We start from the raw sequence: 22,809 nt of genomic DNA, 5'->3' as shown, positions 1-22,809 counted from the left end.
CACAGTTGGAGACAGGACTTGAGGGGTCCTGTTCTCCCTATTTAGGACTGGAGGAGGGACATTGGCCTCCAAGTCACTAATTTCTTCCTCTGTGATGTCATCATCAGAGGGGTTGGCTTTTTCAAACTCTGCCAACAGCTCCTGGAGCTGAATTTTGGTAGGTCTGGAGCCAATGGTTATTTTTTTGATATTACAGAGAGACCTTAGCTCCCTCATCTTAAGATGGAGGTAAGGTGTGGTGTCGAGTTCCACCACATTCATCTCTGTATCAGACATTATTTTGCTAAAAGTTGGAAGACTTTTTAAAGAATCTAACACTGTTTCTAGAATCTAATTTTAACAAACTTTTAACAAACTTTTAAACTCTAAAAGAAAATGCTAAACAGGGACTTAACACACAAGGCCCTAGCAGGACTTTTAAGAATTTAGAAAAATTTCAAATTGCAAAAATGAATTTCTAATGACAATTTTGGAATTTGTCGTGTGATCAGGTATTGGCTGAGTAGTCCAGCAAATGCAAAGTCTTGTACCCCACCGCTGATCCACCAATGTAGGAAGTTGGCTCTGTATGTGCTATTTCAAAGTAAGGAATAGCATGCACAGAGTCCAAGGGTTCCCCTTAGAGGTAAAATAGTGGTAAAAATAGATAATACTAATGCTCTATTTTGTGGTAGTGTGGTCGAGCAGTAGGCTTATCCAAGGAGTAGTGTTAAGCATTTGTTGTACATACACATAGACAATAAATGAGGTACACACACTCAGAGACAAATCCAGCCAATAGGTTTTTGTATAGAAAAATATCTTTTCTTAGTTTATTTTAAGAACCACAGGTTCAAATTCTACATGTAATATCTCATTCGACAGGTATTGCAGGTAAGTACTTTAGGAACTTTAAATCATAAAAATTGCATGTATACTTTTCAAGTTATTGACAAATAGCTGTTTTAAAAGTGGACACTTAGTGCAATTTTCACAGTTCCTGGGGGAGGTAAGTTTTTGTTAATTTTACCAGGTAAGTAAGACACTTACAGGGTTCAGTTCTTGGTCCAAGGTAGCCCACCGTTGGGGGTTCAGAGCAACCCCAAAGTTACCACACCAGCAGCTCAGGGCCGGTCAGGTGCAGAGTTCAAAGTGGTGCCCAAAACGCATAGGCTAGAATGGAGAGAAGGGGGTGCCCCGGTTCCGGTCTGCTTGCAGGTAAGTACCCGCGTCTTCGGAGGGCAGACCAGGGGGGTTTTGTAGGGCACCGGGGGGGACACAAGCCCACACAGAAATTTCACCCTCAGCAGCGCGGGGGCGGCCGGGTGCAGTGTAGAAACAGGCGTCGGGTTCGCAATGTTAGTCTATGAGAGATCTCGGGATCTCTTCAGCGCTGCAGGCAGGCAAGGGGGGGATTCCTCGGGGAAACCTCCACTTGGGCAAGGGAGAGGGACTCCTGGGGGTCACTTCTCCAGTGAAAGTCCGGTCCTTCAGGTCCTGGGGGCTGCGGGTGCAGGGTCTCTCCCAGGCGTCGGGACTTTGGATTCAAAGAGTCGCGGTCAGGGGAAGCCTCGGGATTCCCTCTGCAGGCGGCGCTGTGGGGGCTCAGGGGGGACAGGTTTTGGTACTCACAGTATCAGAGTAGTCCTGGGGTCCCTCCTGAGGTGTTGGATCTCCACCAGCCGAGTCGGGGTCGCCGGGTGCAGTGTTGCAAGTCTCACGCTTCTTGCGGGGAGCTTGCAGGGTTCTTTCAAAGCTGCTGGAAACAAAGTTGCAGCCTTTCTTGGAGCAGGTCCGCTGTCCTCGGGAGTTTCTTGTCTTTTCGAAGCAGGGGCAGTCCTCAGGATGTCGAGGTCGCTGGTCCCTTTGGAAGGCGTCGCTGGAGCAGGATCTTTGGAAGGCAGGAGACAGGCCGGTGAGTTTCTGGAGCCAAGGCAGTTGTCGTCTTCCGGTCTTCCTCTGCAGGGGTTTTCAGCTAGGCAGTCCTTCTTCTTGTAGTTGCAGGAATCTAATTTTCTAGGGTTCAGGGTAGCCCTTAAATACTAAATTTAAGGGCGTGTTTAGGTCTGGGGGGTTAGTAGCCAATGGCTACTAGCCCTGAGGGTGGGTACACCCTCTTTGTGCCTCCTCCCAAGGGGAGGGGGTCACAATCCTAACCCTATTGGGGGAATCCTCCATCTGCAAGATGGAGGATTTCTAAAAGTTAGAGTCACTTCAGCTCGGGACACCTTAGGGGCTGTCCTGACTGGCCAGTGACTCCTCCTTGTTTTTCTCATTATCTTCCACAGCCTTGCCGCCAAAAGTGGGGCCTGGCCGGAGGGGGCGGGCAACTCCACTAGCTGGAGTGTCCTGCTGGGTTGGCACAAAGGAGGTGAGCCTTTGAGGCTCACCGCCAGGTGTGACAATTCCTGCCTGGGGGAGGTGTTAGCATCTCCACCCAGTGCAGGCTTTGTTACTGGCCTCAGAGTGACAAAGGCACTCTCCCCATGGGGCCAGCAACATGTCTCGGTTTGTGGCAGGCTGCTAAAACTAGTCAGCCTACACAGATAGTCGGTTAAGTTTCAGGGGGCACCTCTAAGGTGCCCTCTGGGGTGTATTTTACAATAAAATGTACACTGGCATCAGTGTGCATTTATTGTGCTGAGAAGTTTGATACCAAACTTCCCAGTTTTCAGTGTAGCCATTATGGTGCTGTGGAGTTCGTGTTTGACAGACTCCCAGACCATATACTCTTATGGCTACCCTGCACTTACAATGTCTAAGGTTTTGTTTAGACACTGTAGGGGTGCCATGCTCATGCACTGGTACCCTCACCTATGGTATAGTGCACCCTGCCTTAGGGCTGTAAGGCCTGCTAGAGGGGTGTCTTACCTATACTGCATAGGCAGTGAGAGGCTGGCATGGCACCCTGAGGGGAGTGCCATGTCGACTTACTCATTTTGTTCTCACTAGCACACACAGGCTGGTAAGCAGTGTGTCTGTGCTGAGTGAGGGGTCTCTAGGGTGGCATAAGACATGCTGCAGCCCTTAGAGACCTTCCTTGGCATCAGGGCCCTTGGTACTAGAAGTACCAGTTACAAGGGACTTATCTGAATGCCAGGGTGTGCCAATTGTGGATACAGTGGTACGTTTTAGGTGAAGGAACACTGGTGCTGGGGCCTGGTTAGCAGGGTCCCAGCACTCTTCTCAGTCAAGTCAGCATCAGTATCAGGCAAAAAGTGGGGGGTAACTGCAACAGGGAGCCATTTCTTTACACCCACCCTTACAGATTCACCACCTGCTAGAGTCTCACCGGTGGATGATATTACCACATTCAACGAGGTGTTGCTAAGAGGAGCGCAGAAACTCAACATAGAGGTTCCAGAACCATCTACCTCCTCATCGATCATCTTTGAGACTCTACAACAGAGATCAGCGTCGAAAAAGTTGCTGCCTCTAGTGCCTGGCTTGCTGCAGCCAACCATGGAAACTTTTCTGGCCCCAGCCTCGCTTAAGTCTGCACCGGCTAGGATTCTCAAAAAATACAAGGCTCCAGAAGAAGACCCTTTATTCCTTAGAAAGGATCCGCCACCGGACTCGGTGATCATAGCTGCCGCCCGAAAGACCCACTCGGTGGCATCTTCATCCACGGTACCCCCTGATAAAGAGAGCAGGCATCTAGACTCTCTAGGGAGAAAAATATGCGGGACGGCGGCTTCAGCAATGAAGGTCTCCAGTGCGTCTGCGCTCCTGTGCAGGTACGATCGTTCTCTGTGGGATTCCCTCAGTAGATTTACAGAAAAATTGCCCAGAGAAGACAGGCAAGATTTCCAGGAGATACTACAAGAAGGATGCCTGGTATCCAACCAGGTTATCAGCGCGGCAGCGGATGGGGCGGATTTGGCTGCTCATGGGTACGCACATGGTATCTGTGCGAGGAGATCTTCCTGGCTGAGGCTCACTGGCTTAAAACAGGAAGCACAACAACGCATCCTGAATCTCCCATTTGCCAGGAACTCTCTATTCGGTGCCCATGCAGACGAAGAGATGGCCCGCATGAAGACAGAGGTGGATACCTTGAAGGCGGTGGGCCTCGAAAGAAAGAAAGATTTCAGGCGGAGGTACAGGCCGTATGATAGGCGCCCTTTCCAGCAGAGGGTTCAAACCCCTCATTGGTCGCAAAGGTCACAGCAGCGACAGGGACGCCCTCTTTTTCAACGAAGAAACACAAGGGAGCGAGGGTCAAGCAGACCTCAACAGTCCACTCCGAAAGCACCCACCAAGCAATGAAATCTCGCTTCCCTCGACACTGTACACCACTCCGGTGGGGGGAAGTATTACGGCTTATCTTCACGAGTGGCACTCTATCACAAGAGACAAATGGGTGCTCAATATTGTCGAACATGGCTATTCTCTTCTTTTCAAACAGCCTCCACCACGCTTTCCACCAACCAAAGAGGGGGTCTACTCCTGTTACTTTCTAGTGGCAAAGAAGGGTCGAGAGGGCGTTTTCAGGCCAATCCTGGATCTACGGCTGCCGAACAAATACATAAGGAAGCAGAAGTTCAGAATGCTAACGCTTCACCAGATTTTCCCTCAACTACATCAGGGAGACTGGATGTGCTCCATCGACCTGCAGGATGCGTATTTTCACATCCCAATAGCTCCAAAACATCGAAAATTCCTGCGCTTCCAAGTAGCGTTACAGCATTACCAGTTCAGGGTGCTACCCTTTGGCCTGAAATCTGCCCCAAGAGTTTTCTCGAAATGTATGGCAGTAGTGGCGGCACATCTCCGAAGACAAAGGATATACATATATCCATACCTAGACGACTGGCTACTAAAGGCTTCTTCTCCGGAGCAGGCGAGAAGCCATCGGGACATTGTACTAGGAGTTTGCGAAGCTCTAGGTCTTCAGGTCAATTACCAGAAGTCAACCTTGACTCCAAAGCAGAAGCTTCACTACCTAGGAGCTATCATTAACACAGAATTACAAAAAGTGTATCCTTCGGAGGAACGACTATCCTCAATAAACAAGAAGTGCCAGGACCTGTTGAGAGCCAGCGCACCTACGGCACGTCAGGTGACATCACTACTGGGCTCCATGGCATCGTGCATTTTTATTGTCCCAAATGCCAGACTCCACATGAGACCCCTCCAAGAGGCATTGGAGACCAACTGGAGCCAAAGAACAGGTCGCTGGGAGGACATGGTGCGGCTACCGCAGGTGGCACTTCAGTCATTGAGATGGTGGATGCACAGACCTCACCTGTCAGTGGGTGCTCCGTTTCACCAGGTGCTTCCATCCGACACCCTAGTAACGGATGCATCTCTTCAGGGATGGGGGGCTCATCTGGGTCTTTTTCAAGCGCAGGGTCTGTGGTCAGACAAGGAAAAGCAGTACCACATCAATCTGCTAGAACTCAGAGCGGTCCATCTCGCTCTCAAGTCTTTCATACCGCTAATTCAGGGGAAAACTCTCTTGATACAGACGGACAATACAACCACGATGTATTACTTGAACAAACAGGGGGGAACGAGGTCCCTACCCCTATCGCGAGAGTCCCAAGCGATATGGCATTGGCTCCTGGCCAGAGGAATGTCAATTACAGCAGTTCACCTGCCAGGTCAGCAGAACGTGGAAGCAGACTTTCTAAGCAGACACCTGGAGGACGTTCACGATTGGGTCCTGCACGGTAAAGTCGCAGAATACATCTTCGCGCAATGGGGTCGGCCTCAACTGGACCTCTTCGCAGACGAAGTAAACAAGAAATGCCCAGACTTCGCATCCAGGTTCTACCGTCCGGGATCTCGAGGGAATGCCCTGTTGATCGACTGGTCAGGGACATTTCTTTACGCTTTTCCGCCGATTCCCCTCATTCCGGCAGTGATCAGCAAACTTTACAGATTCAGGACCAGAATGATTCTTATAGCGCCACAATGGCCCCGACAATTCTGGTACACGGATCTCCTCAACCTGTCGGAAGAACCTCACAGGAGGCTGCCATGCAGACCGGATCTTCTGAGCAGAATGGAGGGCAGGATTCTACATCCCAACCTACCCTCTCTGAGCTTAACAGCATGGCTCCTGAATTCCTGCAGTATGGGCACCTAGGACTCTCGCAGGAGTGCATGAGCATCTTGAAAGAGTCCAAACGACCTTCCACGCGGCGTTCCTACGCTTTTAAGTGGAAGAGATTCTACATATGGTGCTGTCAGCGAGGTCATAATCCCATACGGGCGCAGGAGGATGTCATACTGTCCTATTTGCTTCATCTAGCGAAGTCCGGTCTGCAGGTATCATCTATTAAGGTACATTTGTCTGCTATTACTGCCTATCGCAAATCGCCTTCTCAGGAATCCTTCTTTACAAAACCTGTAGTCAAGGATTTCTTAGAAGGTTTGAAGAAAGTTTTTCCGCCAATTCGGAGGCCTTCTCCTCCATGGGAACTGAACATAGTCCTGGCAAAACTTATGGGCCCTCCTTTCGAGCCTATCCATAAGGCCTCTTTACAACACCTTACGTGGAAGACGGCTTTTCTAGTGGCCATTACTTCAGCGAGGAGGGTCAGTGAAATCCAGGCCTTGTCTGCAAAAGAACCGTACACGGTTTTTCATGACAATAGAGTGGTTCTACGAACTCACCCATCTTTCCTTCCGAAGGTGGTGTCAGAATTCCATATTAATCAGACCATAACTTTACTGACGTTCTTTCCCAATCCGGAGACTCCGGCAGAGAAAGCATTGCACTCATTAGACTTGAAAAGAGTGCTGAAATTTTATCTGGACGAAACAAAATCGATTAGACACTCTAACCGCTTGTTTGTAAAATATGGTCATTTAAGGACAGGAGAGGCAGCATCTAAACGAACAATATCAAGATGGATAGTTTCTTGCATTGTTAATACATACCAGCTAGCTAATAGACAATTGCTAGCGCGGCCTAGAGCGCATTCCACAAGGGGTAAAGCGGCTACTGATGCTCTCCTTAACAATGTTCCAATATCTGAGATTTGTAAAGCTGCTACATGGAAGTCTGTCCATACGTTTACAAGACATTATTGTTTAGACTCAGATGCAAGAGCGGATGCCCAAGTGGGGCAGGCCTCTCTAAGAAATCTATTTGCGTAAGACATATCTATCCCTGCACTTCTATCGGACAGTCCGCTGGGTTTAGGGATAGGCTTGCTAATCTATTCAATGTTTATGACTATTGATGAGGATCCCTTGGAAGAGAAGGATAAATTACTTACCTGTAAATCCTAGTTCTCTTCCAGGGGTATCCTCATCAAAGTCATAAACAACCCACCCTCCTCCCCGGACGCACGTCTCCTAGAAGTGCAGGACAGACTGTGTTTTGAATCAGTTATACAAATTGTCACCGTAAAAAGAACTGACCTAACTGTGAACCAACTGTCACCTTTCCTTCACCCCTGAGGCATGGTGGGATACTGGAGGTGCTCAGGGTCTTAAAGGCACGGTGCCAAAGTTTTTATGGTTCTCCTGTGTTAACCTGCATGCAGCCTATTGGCTAAGAATGCTTCAGTGTTTTTCAATGCAGTTTTTTTTCTATTTTTTCTCTAGAGTTTGCTACTGCTCATTCACTAAGCCTAGTTTTAGGAGCTTGGGTACATATTTATGCTCTATTGTAGTATTTAATATATAAAAAAAAAAAAAAACTTCATAGAAATAAAGCATTTTTAGCCTGTTTTTAACATGATAGCCTGCATGATTATTTATTACACATGTATGATATGTGTATATTTGATATATGCTCCGGGGTCCCCGCACAAGGGCGGGAATATTCAATGTTTATGACTTTGATGAGGATACCCCTGGAAGAGAACTAGGATTTACAGGTAAGTAACGTATCCGTATCAACCATTGTACAGAAAAAAAACGAGAAGATGCCAGTTCGGAACTTGCTATATAGTACAATTCTAGAAGCAATATATATAATACACCCCACTTGCTGTCCTGGGTGAAAGAGGAAAATCCATTGGTCATAGGTCCTAAAGAAGGTGATTGAGAAAACTTGAACTCTACAGAAACCTGTGTGGACCATTATTAATTGGAGATCCCAGATCAAGAGCCAACAATGGAAGACTAAATGAGAATTGGTCTCCTCGTTGGGCTATTGAAAACTTTTTCTGGGGGGGTCTTGGGAAAAAAGGGTGTGTGGATTGTGTATAGTGTGGTTGGGAATGAGTGTTGATGTCTCAAGTGGGGTCGTGACTTTTTATTTTCTGTATGCTATTGATTCAGTTGTTGTGCTGTATTGTTAGTGGGATAAATGAACCTGTTTTTAAGCTAATCAATAGGAAAATAAAAATAAATGATGAAAGATATGTTTTTGAAAGTAAGAAAAATGTTAGAAAAGCAAAATATGGAAAATGATAACAACAATGTATGAACAATTAAATAAATATCTGAGGTAATGTTTTTGGGTCAGTGACTGTTGCATTAATTCTACTTATTAATGTAAGTAAGTAGGTAAGTAACCAAAAAAGTAGGCTGAGCGAGAATCTTCATTTCAAGTTTGATGTTTTATTCCTCATGTTCCCAAACCTAAAATAATATATTAGGGGTTGCCCTTTTTGTGAGGAGTCTAATTAGCGTTAGCCTGCCTAAAGCTGGCCTGCTAGTGCTGCTTTCATGATGTGTGAAATACTGCTGAGCGAGTAGAGGCAATAGCTCGGGTCTGGCAGGTTGGCTTGCAGGGAAATGTGACAGCTTAACCCAGGAAGGGCAGTTAAAGAGGGGCCCGGAACTTTACTAACTTTAAAGAGACTGGGGGAAGTGGGGAGACTGTAGGGAGTTTCCAGCTGAGATGTGATCGAAATCTCCACTTTATGGAACATTTGGGCCAAACGTTTGATAATCCTTTGTCCAACTCGCAGCTGATTTGAGTGGCGGGCACAGAAGTGTTTCAGTTTCTATGCTTTGTGCATGCACTATGAGGCCAGATAATGGATGACACCCAGATCCCTGATCCCCCATCCCCCCAGGACACAGTGTCATCAGAGGCATTATCGAGAACTGTAGTCTCGGTGACATATACAAATGTAACGGTTATTACCGTTAGAGAACTGAGTAGGTAGAGATGCAGATGGTCAGCAGATGTGTGGGAAATGGAGGATACGCAATTGGAAGAGGTATTGCAATTTCCTTGTGAAGTGACTGACAGGGCCAGTTTTAGACTGGCACAGCACAATCCCCTACATAGGTTGTACTAAGCATGCATTAGGGTGGAACAAATGGGAACGTCAGATAGAGACGATCTGTTTCAGGGGTTGTGGTCAGGTGGGCAACTTCCATCATAAGGCTGTCTCTTGAATTGATGGTGAAGGTGGCAGTCTGAACTCTATATTCAATAGGCAATAGAGCGCAGTCCCTAGAAGCTAAACTCATGCTTCTTAGAATAAAGTTTGCGGATGACATTTCCCCGATATGGTATAATAGTACGTTATGTATGGCGTGATTCGAGGGCAGCTCTGCATTTCCAGTTCTGGCAGTATGGCACTCTGTTGTCTGGAGCATGCTTGCTAAGAAATGGATGAATGAAGACATAGGTATCCTCTCAAGTTTGACAATGTCTGAGGTGATTTGGTATGCGGTACAGAGAGGACCCAAGGGAGGGTGCAGATTGGCGGTCTCCGGGAGCCTCACCGTGGTGACGAATGTTCACTGTCCACAATGACAGTGGATTACTGTTTTATATATCCGTATGCCTCGAGTTGGTATTTAATGTGCTATGCATTAAATTGAATAAATAAAACGTGTTATTTTTAAAAATCAAGAGATATTCATATTTTAAGCATTTATCATAAGAACGTGTGATTTAATAGTTTCGGGAGTGGAACGCGTGGAGTAATGAGCACTGTACAATGTTGTTTAATCAGTGATTCATTTAATATTACAAATTAGTGACGTTTGTGCTATTGATAAAGTGAGGTACTGTGATTTTTCTTCGGAAACGAAATGCTTTCTTTTTTATATCTTATCCTTAGCCTACAGCCACAGGAGAGCAGAAAAGTAAACCAACACAGAACAGTGTCCGGGCGTTAAGAGGGCTGGGACTGTCTCCAGATCTGGTGAGTACCTGATTTCAATTGCAAATGCTGTGTTTGTCACAAACACAATCCCTACCATTTGACAGAAAACATAGAGATGCCATGATCTCTGTGTCCAGTCCAGTGTATGTCATCAGCAGGCTCTCTTGTCCATATTATAAGGCATCACAGCAACCGTTAAGTTACTTGATGGGTGAAGACTGCGTGCACTAGTTGCCTCCACGGCCACCTTTTCTAAAACTATACCTATTGTTTTCTGCCCCTTTTTCTAGTACATGCATAGTTGTTTAGATGGTTTTTTATCATGATGATGTATTAGTGTAGTAAAAATATACTGTACGGTATACATCTACTAATAGTCTGTTATTTTGTATTTATCTGCTAAGTGTGGTGATTCTACGAATTTAGCTCAGCATTTTTTTACCGATGCATAATTCCATATTGTTAGATTTCGCATGTTTTGCATACGTTTTCCCCTTCCGGTTATGTTGTTTGCTGGCTCGTGCAGAAATTGTACCCCAGGAACTATCAAACGTGTGCTGCTGCCACAAGACGCTTTTTTTGCTTCAACCCGTCTCCCTCTCTCTATCCTGCTAGGTTTTTTGTATGCAAGCTATGCCTCTGCTAAGACTCAGTTTGCAAGCATTCCCCACCTGAAAAACTATTTGTAATTAATTGCTTGATACAAACGTGGCGTTACCAGCTTTATCAGGAGGTGGGTGTCTGGGGGTAGAGGCACCGAGGAATGGCCACAAATTATGCACTGCATCTGCAACTCAATTTGCTCACACGAAAATTCTACCACAGAGGCAGGGTTTTGGTGTGAACAAACCCCATGTGCGAGGGCTACAGTTCACCTTTTAAATTTATGTAAAGCGTGGGTAAAATTTTGCCTCAATAAAGTAATTTATTTGCACACTTAAGTTGAACTTAGCTGCGCGGATGGCTTTGAGCACAAGACCTAAAATCTGTAGCCAGTGATGACACTTAACGATCGTTAAGTTTGAAGAACAAAACCTCCACAGGCACCCATTTTACTATTTTAAGCTTCTAGATGCTTTATTAGTCTAACTGTGGGTACTCACTTGTGTGAAAAATCCCTGATGCTTTATTTTTTGTTGTTTGCGGGCTGGGATATTTAAGACAAGCAAATACTTCATTTAAATTGTAGTCTGTATAAGCTATGATAGAGTGTTTAAAGTGGTGAGGAGAGAAAGGAGACAGACAGAAAAATTCAAATAAAGATGCACTTACGTAGTTTTTTAATAATGTAAGTTACTTTGAGTGCTCTTTTAAGTAAACTGATGATACACAATAAAAGTTATTTGTGAGTTGCCATCAAAGCAATCCAGACAGTAGTTTTAGTAGCAAAAACAGTCTCATTTCCGTTTTCCCCAGCAGTGATGTCTGCAGTTTATGTTCTTCTAACTCATATTGTAATCCCAAATGTGCGGAGGCTCTGTATTTTTTATAGTCCCATAAGTAAAATTAAAATGTTAGGTACATTAAAAAAAATACTTTCTTAGTGAAACTGATTTTTCATGACAAGTTTTTTCTTCCTTCTTTGGCACACTTCCCCACACTTACTGCACCACTTATACTTGGATCACTCAGCACAATTAAGTGTGGAGAAAGCAAGACTAATATAGTTATGAGAGTGCAGATGTGCACTTCTTTCACATTGCTTTCCCCTGACCACCCACGCTAGCTGGGGCGTAGCTTTTATTGGTGAAGGTGAAACAGTGGCACTGGGGCACAGAGGCATAAGGGTCCTACCGACCCCTGATTATTGCTTTATTTAGTATTTCAGGCAACAGCCAGTGGGCCCTTTTCCTTTCTTCCTCTAGGAGCCTTGCCACACTGGCTACGCTACTGCACTCTAGTTGTCACAACTGTGGGAGGTCTGTATTCTTTGTATAGCATGGTCATGCATAGACGTGTGGTGCATGCAACCCTGGTTTGAATCTTCAGACAGTTTGGTAAGCCGAACTTACAACTTCTTCAACGTGCAAGTGAATTGTGACCAAGTATACCTCTCATATTTGTTCATAAAGTGTTAATGTGCCAGTGAAGACAGGGTTATAGGGATAGTAGGGGCCTGGTTTAGAGTATGGTGGACTGGTAGTCCTTCTCGTGTGACAGATCAGTCTATATTATTATAAGTTCATTAGGATAAAATGAGTTGGTAATAAGGTGGACGGATATCCACTACATTTGTACCCATCTGGCACTCAAAACCAGGACACAGATTCTGGGGAAGGATGTATTTTGTGTGCTGAATATGAAACTTAGTTCCAGATGTACAAAGCCATTTTGCAGTTCCAAACCCTACAGTACATACAATAAGAGCATTTGCCAAAGCAAAATGTTTAGATATGTATTAAACCCATTTTGCAAGCCTGGAAATCCTTTCCAAACCACAAAATGGATTTAGCGACTCATATTGAATTGCAGGTAGGAAAGAGCCCTATATTTAGGTGATTCTATATGGTACTGTAGTTCCTCTGCCTGTAGATTTCTGCACAATAATTGTTTAAAATATATCGCAAATAGAAAGTAGAGGTGTGATTACCGAATGTTCTCTCCATTTTGATGACGTCCCTGTATTTTATGTACAATTTAAAGTGGCTTGTCCTTGGTAGAATACAGCACTTCTAAACTAAAGCACTCCAAATTAAAAAAATACTTCCTTATAGAGGAAGAAGGGCTTTCATGTGTAAAACCATCTTTAAAAAGTGGGAGGCCTCACTGCTAAGGAGTCAGTTTTATTAAAACCCCAGAAAATAAAAAAATGAATTGTCCAGGTCACATTTTGTTAGAGTTACCTTACCAATATAGCCATTAGATAAATGTGGGGCTCTTCCTTTTTGAAAATATGCAAAATATTGTTTTTATAAATATGTCATTTACTGTAAAAACGTCACAAAGTGGCGAGGTTCCAAAAATAAAACAATGAAGTAAAGATGCCACACATGCATTTGGTATTACCGATGGTAGTATTTATGACTTAATATACTTGACATTAGCCTTAGCGGCTCTGGGTACCTACAGGTGAAGAGCCAGGCTAGGGCCATACACCATAGCCCAGAGGAGGCAAAACTCGCCCAGGCAGAAAGGGACTGTACTTGATCTTTCCAAATGCCTCAAACAATTTGATACGATTAAAACCAGTCCAGGGCGTTGATCCCAATTTCCATTGTCCAGCATAATGTGGTTTCTAGAGCCCCAAGATAAATCAATTAAGATATCTATAACTGCTTCAATCCACCGCAATGCCAGGGTTAGCAGAAGCAACATCACACATCCTTTAACTTCTGAAGACATCAAAGGGTTGACCCATAGTCTAGACATTGGCTCCTCCAAAGACTGATTCGCTGCCGAGTGTCTAGCAAAACGGCACACACAGCTGTAAAATCTCTTTATTTCTTTTCCTGTTGCTGCTTTCATGGCCCTTGAGGCCAAGGATAGCAAGAGCTATGCCAGGATCAGGAGACCATCGGTAGCAAGGGCTGTTCCATAGTCATGAGACCATGGGTAGCAAGGGCTGTGCCAAGGCCATGAGACCAAGTGTAGCAAGGGCTGTGCCAGGGTCATGAGAACAGGGGTAGCACGGACTGTGCCAGGGTCATGAGACCAGAGGTAGCAAGGGCTGTGCCATGGTCATTAGACCATTAGTAGCAAGGGCTGTGCCATGGTCATTAGACCATTAGTAGCAAGGGCTGTGCCATAGTCATGAGACCATGGGTAGCAAGGGCTGTGCCAAGGTCATGAGACCAAGGGTAGCAAGGGCTGTGCCAGGGTCATGAGACCAGGGGTAGCAAGGGCTCTGCCAGGGTCATGAGACTATGGGTAGCAAGGGCTGTGCCAGGGTCACAAGACCATGGGTAGAAGGGTGTGCCACTGTCATGAGGCCATGGGTAGCGAGGAATGTGCCAGGATCATGAGACCATGGGTAGCATGGGCTGGTCCAGGGTCATGAGACCATGGGTAGTAAGGGGTGTGCCAGGGTCATGAGACTATGGGAAGCAAGGGCTCTGCCAGTGTCGCAAGACTATTGCTAGGAAGGGATGTGCCACTGTCATGAGACCATGGGGAACAAGGTCTGTGCCAGGTTCACAAGACCTTTGATGGAAAGGGTTTTGCCAGGGTCGTGAGCCCATGGGTACCAAGAGCTGTGCCATGGTCGCAAGACCATTGGTAGCAAGGGCTGTGCCACTGTCATGAGACCATGGGTAGCAAAGGCTATGCCTGGGTTATGAGACCATGGGTAGCAATGGCTGTGCCAGGGTCATGAGACCATGAGTAGCAAGGGTTATGCCAGGGTCACAAGACCATGGGTAGTAAGGGCTGTGCCAGGGCTGCGAGACCATGAGTAGCAAGGGTTGTGCCAGGGTCACGATACCACAGGTACCGATGGCTGTCCCACGTCACAAGACCGTGGGTAGCAAGGGCTGTGCCAGGGTCACCAGACCATGGTTAGCAATGAATGTGCCAAGGTCACAAGACAATGGGTAGCAAGGCTTGTGGAGGGACACAAGACCATGGGTAGCAAGGGCTGTGCCAGGGTCACAAGACCATGGGTAGCAAGGAATGAGCCTGGATCACGAGACAATGACTAGCAAGGCCTGTCCCAGGGTTACAAGACCATGAGTGGCAAGGGCTATGCCTGGAGTTGCAGCAGGCCAGTCAGGGGTAAGAGTTGTCACCCTAATTGATATCCCTGCTGATCTGTGAGCAAAAGCACAGAGGAATCAAATGCACTCAGGTCCATATTTATGGAAGATTAGCGCCATTTATTTTGGCGGTAAATCAGTGCTAACTTAACTCCATATTTATATTTTGACGCTAAACCCGTCTTGCATCAAAATATTGAAGTTACCGCCATTTTAAGGATGCGTCAACCCACCTTGCGTCAATAAGATGCAAAGTATGTGTTCCCGTCCTAAAAATGCCACTAGCCCCCCAGCGCCATGTTTAACTCCTGGGCAGAAACAATGCGCGGGTGGGAGGCGGGCCTAAATAATGTTCCTTAGCCCTCTTAGCGCCATTAATTAATGCCTGGTCAGACCAGGTGTTAAAGTGCAGGTAGGCCCATTTCCAAGGAGAAACACCATGGAATGGGCACAAAGATGCCCACCCCAGCCCCCAGCAACATCACCATCCACACCCTAGGGACACTACAGGAGGAGGCAGCACATCCCAGGTAAGTTGCAGGTAAGTGTTTGTGTATGTGTGTGGTGTGCCATCGGGCCCCCTTACATGGGGCCCTGGGCCTGGCACTGGGTATGTAGGGCTTGCCCAGAGGATACCGGTCCCCTGTGGTGGGCATCGGGGTGGTGGTAATGACTCCTGTCTATACTTAGACAGCGTCATTTTTTGGCTGCTTGTGCGTCAAAAAAAGTGACGCTATGCTTATTAGCTGCAGAAATTTTGCCACTAACCAGCCTAACGTCATTTCTGACCCACTAGCGCCATTTCACCTAACACCATCCCCCACAGTCCAGCGTCTTTTTTTGTGAGGCTAGCCATTCCTTAGCACCATTGTGCTTAATTTCATAAATATGGCGCAAGGATGGCTTCAAGGAATGTCATTAGCCCGCGTTAAAAAAAAAACACAAAACTGCGCTAGCGTCATTTTTCATAAATATGGCCCTTAGCCCATGAGCCTCAGCATCCAGTCACAGCCTCAGCTCTGCACAAAAGTAATGTAGCCTGATTGATAATAAAGCAAAACATTATGATTGGCGATACTATTGTGTTATTGAATGGCTACATAATATCCACATTTCCAAAATATTATGCAGTTATCTTTTCAGTCTAGGTGTTACTATGATCTAAAATTTCCTTGGGTGTTTATGTAAGTGAGGTAATCATAAAATTCTGCCAGTCTTTGCCTAGCCCCGGCATAATATATTATTATATCTAACCTACTTTGAAGAATATTGATGACTAAATACTCCATCACCAACTAAACTGTATTGCTATTTATGGTTCAGTCGGCTGAAAACAGCAAACGCATCAATATTACTTTGTAATATCGGCGAATGCTTTGTGTATCAGAAACGGTCATGAAATATTGCTCTTCACATTCATTTCTAAATCACTTATGAATATTAAAAAGTACTGGAACCCAATAATGCATGAATCCAGTCCAACGTCCGAGCACATCTCATGCCACTCAGAATCTCTGCCAGTAATTACTAATCCCCAAGGCATGCCTTCTAACCAATGTTGGCTGCATTAAATCATTAGATGTACAGTCTGCATAGCTTACAGTTTAAAAAGCATCCTCTTGATTTGATATATAAAATCTACATATTACCTATGACACTCAGTATTGCTATACATCAAATATACAACTGGTTCTACAATTATTCAAATTTGCCACTGATATATGTATCTCTTTTTGCATGTGTTTATGTTCTGTAAGTTCCAATCTTTCCTTATACATTGCTTGTTTTTAAACAGGTAATATTAGGAATACTATAGGCTGTGTATATTTAATTTATTAAATATGTTGTTATTTGGTATAGGTAAAAATAGAAATTGAAAGTGGTTACTCTATTAGACTCTTGTCCTGCTTGTCGTCGTTCTCCGCTACGATTCTCACCCTGATGTCACTCGGTCAGGACAAAAAAAGCACTTAACAAAAAATAGGCAAAGTCCTTTGGTCAGACTTGTTTTAGGTGCCTATGTTTTTTTTTTAAATGGCTGAATGTTGCTGTGTCATATTTTTGGATGCACAGAAATCGGACATAGAGGCGCCCGTATGGATAAGGACAGTACCTAGGTGCATATACACAAACACAGTATCACATCACATTGGTACATAGACACACAGGTGGATGTTGGTGGAAAGCATGGATTAATGGCTCTGTAGATGTATACCAGAATGAATGGATGGATGGCTGTGGGCGTATCTGATAGTGGATTTGTATTTGGATGGGAGTGGTTTCATTGCTGGATGGTTGTAAGTGTGACTGGACGGATGAATGTAAGTGGTCAGATTTTTTAGAACTTTTCAAAGATACACTGCTTTCCCTATAATATTTTTTTTATTAATTAGATTTTACCTCACGCGTTGATTGATGGTTTTACACAATGAAAAATCATTGTAAGCCTTGGCTCGACCTTTGATTCTGGTTAATGCCTGTTTTTGGTTAACCTACAAACACTATTTATCTTTGCAACTGGTACAGTATAATATTTTAGTACACTGGCCGTCAGTGTAAACATTGACAAAGATTTTTTTTTCTGCCTATCGTTTTTTTTAAACCTTTCATACTTTCACTGCTTCTTACATTTCACCAGTTAGTTTATTTAGGAAAACGAAAACCTATCTAAACAGGTGACCCCTTGCTGAATTCAGATATCTAACTTTCTGAGCTCGTTCATGTGTTTCAAGCTCTTTCCCCCACAAATTGCAACTATGTAGAAACCACAAAAATAGGAAATATTGACCACGAGTTAGAAAATTGCAAAAACTGCAGTGAAAAGTATGTTTGTTTCCCCACTCTATCTGCCTTTGAAAGCTGGGAACGACATCTTGACCCGTTTTGGTTATTTTCAGAGGCACCTCCAGGGGAAATCACAAACCCTGGTTACCTTTACCATCCCCAGCACTAGGGGGAAAGGAGGCAAATTTGGCCTAGATACCTTCTGTGGAAAGACTTTGTGGGGGTTTAAACATGATCTGTTCCACATGTTAAAAAAGGGCTGTACACTAGTACCTGAGGCACGAGGGTTAATCAAATCCCGATAGCTCTCAAAGCCCCAAGTTAAATTGTTTACAATGGAATGTCTAACATCCGGATTTAACAATATCAAATTTCTTGGCACTTTTTACCTGCTTGACTTAATGATCATTAACAGATGGGAAAAAATACTTTATAAACTGAATCGCCAGGGTTTCATGAACATATTTGGATTTAATTATGTTAATCGGAGCAGGCAAGCAATATCACAAATATTTTACACTTGACTGGAAAGACAGGAGATGCAATGGAAAAAAGCATTGCAGTGTTGCCCTTTTATAGTGTGGAGTTCTCTATTATCTGCATTCCCAACATACAAATACAGGTTACCAGGTGGCCCCAAACCTGCAGTTAGTTGTGAGAGAAGAAGAAAGGAGAGCAACATTTGGAATTGCTTTGACACAAGGCAACTGACTGTGTATCTCTGCAAAAACAACCTTATAGAAGAGCTTCAAAGCCTCATCTTACCCACTCTTCACCCTACAAATCGAAGAAAAATAACTCATAAGGAAATCACAATCACATAAACAAAAACAAGAAAGGGTGGTAGAAGGGGAGAGCACCTCTACTCAGGGTCCTTTTGCGTTGTACTTGTCCAAGTTGCATTGCAAGAAGCTATGTGCCATCTCAAATTGAAAAAAAAACTATACTTGCTGCCATGAAACTTCGCACTCAGTTTCCATGGGAAACCACAAGGAGTCTTCTCAACCTCTGGTTTTATTGTTGTTTTTGTGACTGCTAGTAACTTTTGCTGTCTCTGTAGAATAAACTTGCTGATGTCGAGAAAGGCTGAACTCTTGACCCAGACACAGGGAGGTAGTCCTTCTTTGCACCTGCTTTCATTAAGGTTCTCTTCTTCCTGCAGTTCGAGAGGTCCACAAGTAATATACCAGTGCTGGACTACATCCCCAAAGTGGCCCTTTCTGCCAAGACTTGTGACATTCATAACTTCGCGAGCGGGGGGGGCTAGGTTTAGTGTAGGTAGTGCCAAGAACCTCTGTTTCGAAGAAGTGTTGTATCTCAGTGACCATATCTAGGTATGGGTGGGGGGAGGCAATCCCACAATCCTAAGTAAGTGAGCCCTGCCTGCTTACTCAATAAACTTAATTTTGAATTCTATAAGGGTCAATAAGGCAATTGTGCACTAGTCAGTATTGCTATGATAGTCAGTTCTGGTGTCATCAATGTCCTTTTCAAAAGTTATGACTCATCACTATAGATTATCAATTTCCTTCTCTTTCTGTCCTGTTTGATTACCTGTTTGATTTTTTACCCTTTTCATCAAGAATCTTTTAATTTCAATACATTTATTCAGTTGCTGCATGTACTGAAATATAGATATTGGTAAAGTATCTCCATGGGTTAACAATATTCCTGCAGCATCATGGTTCACAGAGCCATCACTAATTGCCTGTGCTATGGGCAACAGACTTGGGCACCAAAAAATCTTACTTACCTTGATTGCCTGGAACTTGTTTTCTTTTGGAGACGTACCAGATTCTGTTTCTTGAACAAAACAGAAGCTCGCTCATTTTGGCCTCGTGGTGGTATTGCTCACTATCTTCCAAAACGGCTTTCCTTTTTACCTACAAACCCACAGTAGTGCCACAGGAAGAGCAAGCTTAAGTCAGAAAGGCTGCTTGCATTGCTCCTCCTCAGGCAAGCTCTGCTCTGAGCTCCTTCTGCTGCCTCTGCTTCATTGAGTTCCACACCGGCCTTAGCTCTCCCTCTCCTCACGCACATATTTATACCTGTACAGATACATGGCACCCGCTTCTCCCAGAGCATCAAATAAGCTTCTGTTTGTGATCTGTAACAGTCAGATAATCACAAATTCTTACCCAAAATATGAGTGGGCTGAAATGAGTGAAGGTGGCTTTTGGAGTTAACAAATAAAAGAGAGAGGTCTTAGCCAAAGGTGACAGATTGTAATTTCCACAGAAGTCTGTACTTTAGAGAGGTTTCTTAACAGCCTTGGCCTAATGGACTTTGAGCCATGGAGACTACTATGAAACTAGGAAGAGAATCATTTTATCACTCTGGTTTGTTGGGTCACAGGTACGCTTTATGGACTTAAACATATCACTAAATAACCAAAAGAAGAAACTCTCCAACCATTCCCCATTTAGGTTAATGGACTGATTAAATGATTTGTGCGGATGATACTCTATGCATTACATTTTTTCTTTGTTGATAGGAAGATCTTGATAGAAGTCAGCAAACCCATTAAGCAAACTGGTCAAGCCCATTAGGGGTTCACCGGTGAAGACAGCATAATCTGCAAATAGGAGAGTTTTAACGGTGTGTTTGCTAATTCAACTGAACATGAAATGTAAGTATTCATTCAATTGATATATAAACAAACAAGGATTGGGGCCAGAACATATCCCTGGAAGACCCACCTTAGTCCCTGAAGCTCCTCTGTGGTTTGAACAACAAGGGCTTCATTATGAGTTTGGCTGTCTGATGATAAGCCCGCCACAGTGGTGGCCGTCAAAATACCACAAAGTTGGTGGTCATATGACCACCGTATTACGAGCCACACTATCAACACTGCCAAAAGACAGCCAAATTTCAGAAACCGCCAGGACACTGCAGGACGGAAAAGAGGCGGTTCCACCACCAACACCTCCAGCCTGACAAAAATCCTGCCATCAAATACGATCCATAATTCAAGACAGTCAAGAAGTTCTACCCAGATGGAAAAAACCATTGGGGTTGCGAACTGCAGCAGACTTAACTCACTTCAGTCAGACCACAACACCACATTGGATAGTTTCAATACCCCGCACCTGACACACACCCAACATACCTACTCACTGTACTGTAAAACACACCCCTACAGAACCCACAATCCTTTGTATCCAGAACGCCATTCACATACACCGAGAAGTCAAAAAAGATAGATTTTGCTCTTTTACGCCTAAGGCACACATACACATTTGACTCAGCACGCACCCCACATCAGCACAACATTCACATTATACACATCACTAGCACACACAATCCGCTAGCACCGTCACCCACTCACATCACATCATCTACACCTCACTATTTACCAAGCACTGCACCTTTTCACTTACAACACCCCCGCACACCATCTCCACAACCACCACCATGTCTCCACAAAAACACCCACATTTCACTGATGATGAGTTGAGGGTCATGGTGGATGAAATTGTAAGGGTAGAGCCACACCTGTTCGGAGCACAAGTCCAACAAACATCTATTGCCAGGAAAATAGAGTTGTGGCAAAGAATAGCAGATGGGGTCAGTTCTGTAGGCAGTCATCCACGCACAAGGGAGGACATCAGGAAGAGGTAGAACGAACTACGGGGGAAGGTGCATTCCATGGCATCCAGGCACCAGCTAGCCGTACAGAAGACTAGCAGTGGGCCCTCACCTCCTCCCCCTACTTTCACATCATGGGAGGAGAAGGTCTTGAACACCCTGCATCCTGAGGGCCTGACAGGAATACCTGGGCGAGTAGATTCTGGTGAGTACCCCCAACATTCATGGCACACAATTCTGCAGTCCTTTATGCTCCCTCACCACCTAAACCCACCCCAATTAACATCCGTCCACTACACCTCTGTCCAAATCACCTAATACCCCTCTCTGGCATGCCACATCTCTACTGAACTCATCTGGCCTCACAGTCCTTGGAAATGGCATGTGAACTACTGGCTAATCATATCACTACAACTCCCAGAATGCACCATCCCATCAATGTGAAAACCTGAAATGTGCACAAAATATCATGTCATGCACGTATAACTAATTTACCATCTACATAATCTTGATAGTACTAGTGTGGAACAGTACATTGCAATGACAGCACAGCTATTGCTCACTCAAACCTGCATCCCAGGCAAAACACAGCTATAGCCGTGTGCCCATTAATAATGGCCATAAATTAAAGATCCCAAACTATAAATGTACTCACCTGGTTTGGAAAGTCATATAGCTGAGTCGATGCACATGCAGTGCATTCAGATACATGTCAATGTCCCTTGCTTACTCACATACTGTGTTCCTTCGAAGACACCATTATGCATTGTACAGCTCTGATTTGTGCCATCAAGCATGCCTGACTGTACACTAGGTTGCATAGGTGAACAGTCATGTCCATAACCACACAATATCAGATGCCATCAGCAGTACAATCACTACCAACCTAGACTTAAAACTCTTTACATGGAGTATGGAAATCAAGTCACAGAGTTGAATGTACAACTAAGGTATGCTGTTCAGCAGCTATCAATGTCATTGCTGGGAATCATGTTAAAAGCAAAAAGAGCAGATAATGGACGGAATGCTAAACAATGCAAACATTCACCTCCACTCACAAAAACCTTGGTGCAATCTATTATTTTTTTGGCCACCACACCACCCCCATTTGGACCCAGCCATAAACAAATCAGTTGTGTTCCTGCTCATCATGGGAACAGTTCACCCCGAACTGCCAAGCCAGGTAGTCCCTGGACCAGAAACAAGCATCCTGGGACTGGCTTCAGGGTATCACTCTTCATCAACCAGGCTAGCTTGAATCCAGTGGCACAGTGAGCACGGGACACATGTGTGGGCATACCCTTCTCACTTAGGGCAACAAAAGCAAAAAGAACAGATGATGGACGGAATGCTGAACAGTGCAAACATTCACCCCCAGTCACAAGGATCTGGGTTTAATCCATCGTTTTTGTGCCCACCACGGCACCCCAGTTTGGGCTCAGCCATATGCAAATCAGTCTTGACCCTGTTCCCCATGGGAACAGTCCAGCCTGAACTGCCAAGCCAGGTCTTCCCTTGACCAGAAACAAGTATCCTGGGACCGGTTTCAGGGTATCACCCTTCATCAGCCAGTCTTTACATGGAGTATGGAAATCAAGTCACAGAGTTGAATGTACAACTAAGGTATACTGTGCAGCAGCTATCAATTTCATTGCTGGGAATCATGTTAAAAGCAAAAAGAGTAGATAATGGACAGAATGCTAAACAATGGAAACATTCACCCCCACTCACAA

At 44.7% G+C, this 22,809-nt stretch overlaps 1 protein-coding gene across 3 annotated transcripts in view; it reads left to right on the top strand.

The window, feature by feature from the left end:
• Positions 1 to 22,809, top strand: part of CTPS2 (CTP synthase 2) — a 1,490,982-nt gene that overhangs the window by 492,522 nt on the left and 975,651 nt on the right. For all 3 annotated transcript variants that reach the window (XM_069205035.1, XM_069205036.1, XM_069205034.1), the window contains one exon: positions 9,969 to 10,052. In XM_069205035.1, coding sequence (XP_069061136.1) covers positions 9,969 to 10,052 — 84 coding nt within the window. The remainder of the gene's footprint in view (positions 1 to 9,968; positions 10,053 to 22,809) is intronic.

The sequence above is a fragment of the Pleurodeles waltl genome, chromosome 8 (genome assembly GCF_031143425.1).
Source record: "Pleurodeles waltl isolate 20211129_DDA chromosome 8, aPleWal1.hap1.20221129, whole genome shotgun sequence".
Classification (NCBI taxonomy): domain Eukaryota; kingdom Metazoa; phylum Chordata; class Amphibia; order Caudata; family Salamandridae; genus Pleurodeles; species Pleurodeles waltl.
This window is presented reverse-complemented; position numbering and strand designations above follow the sequence as displayed.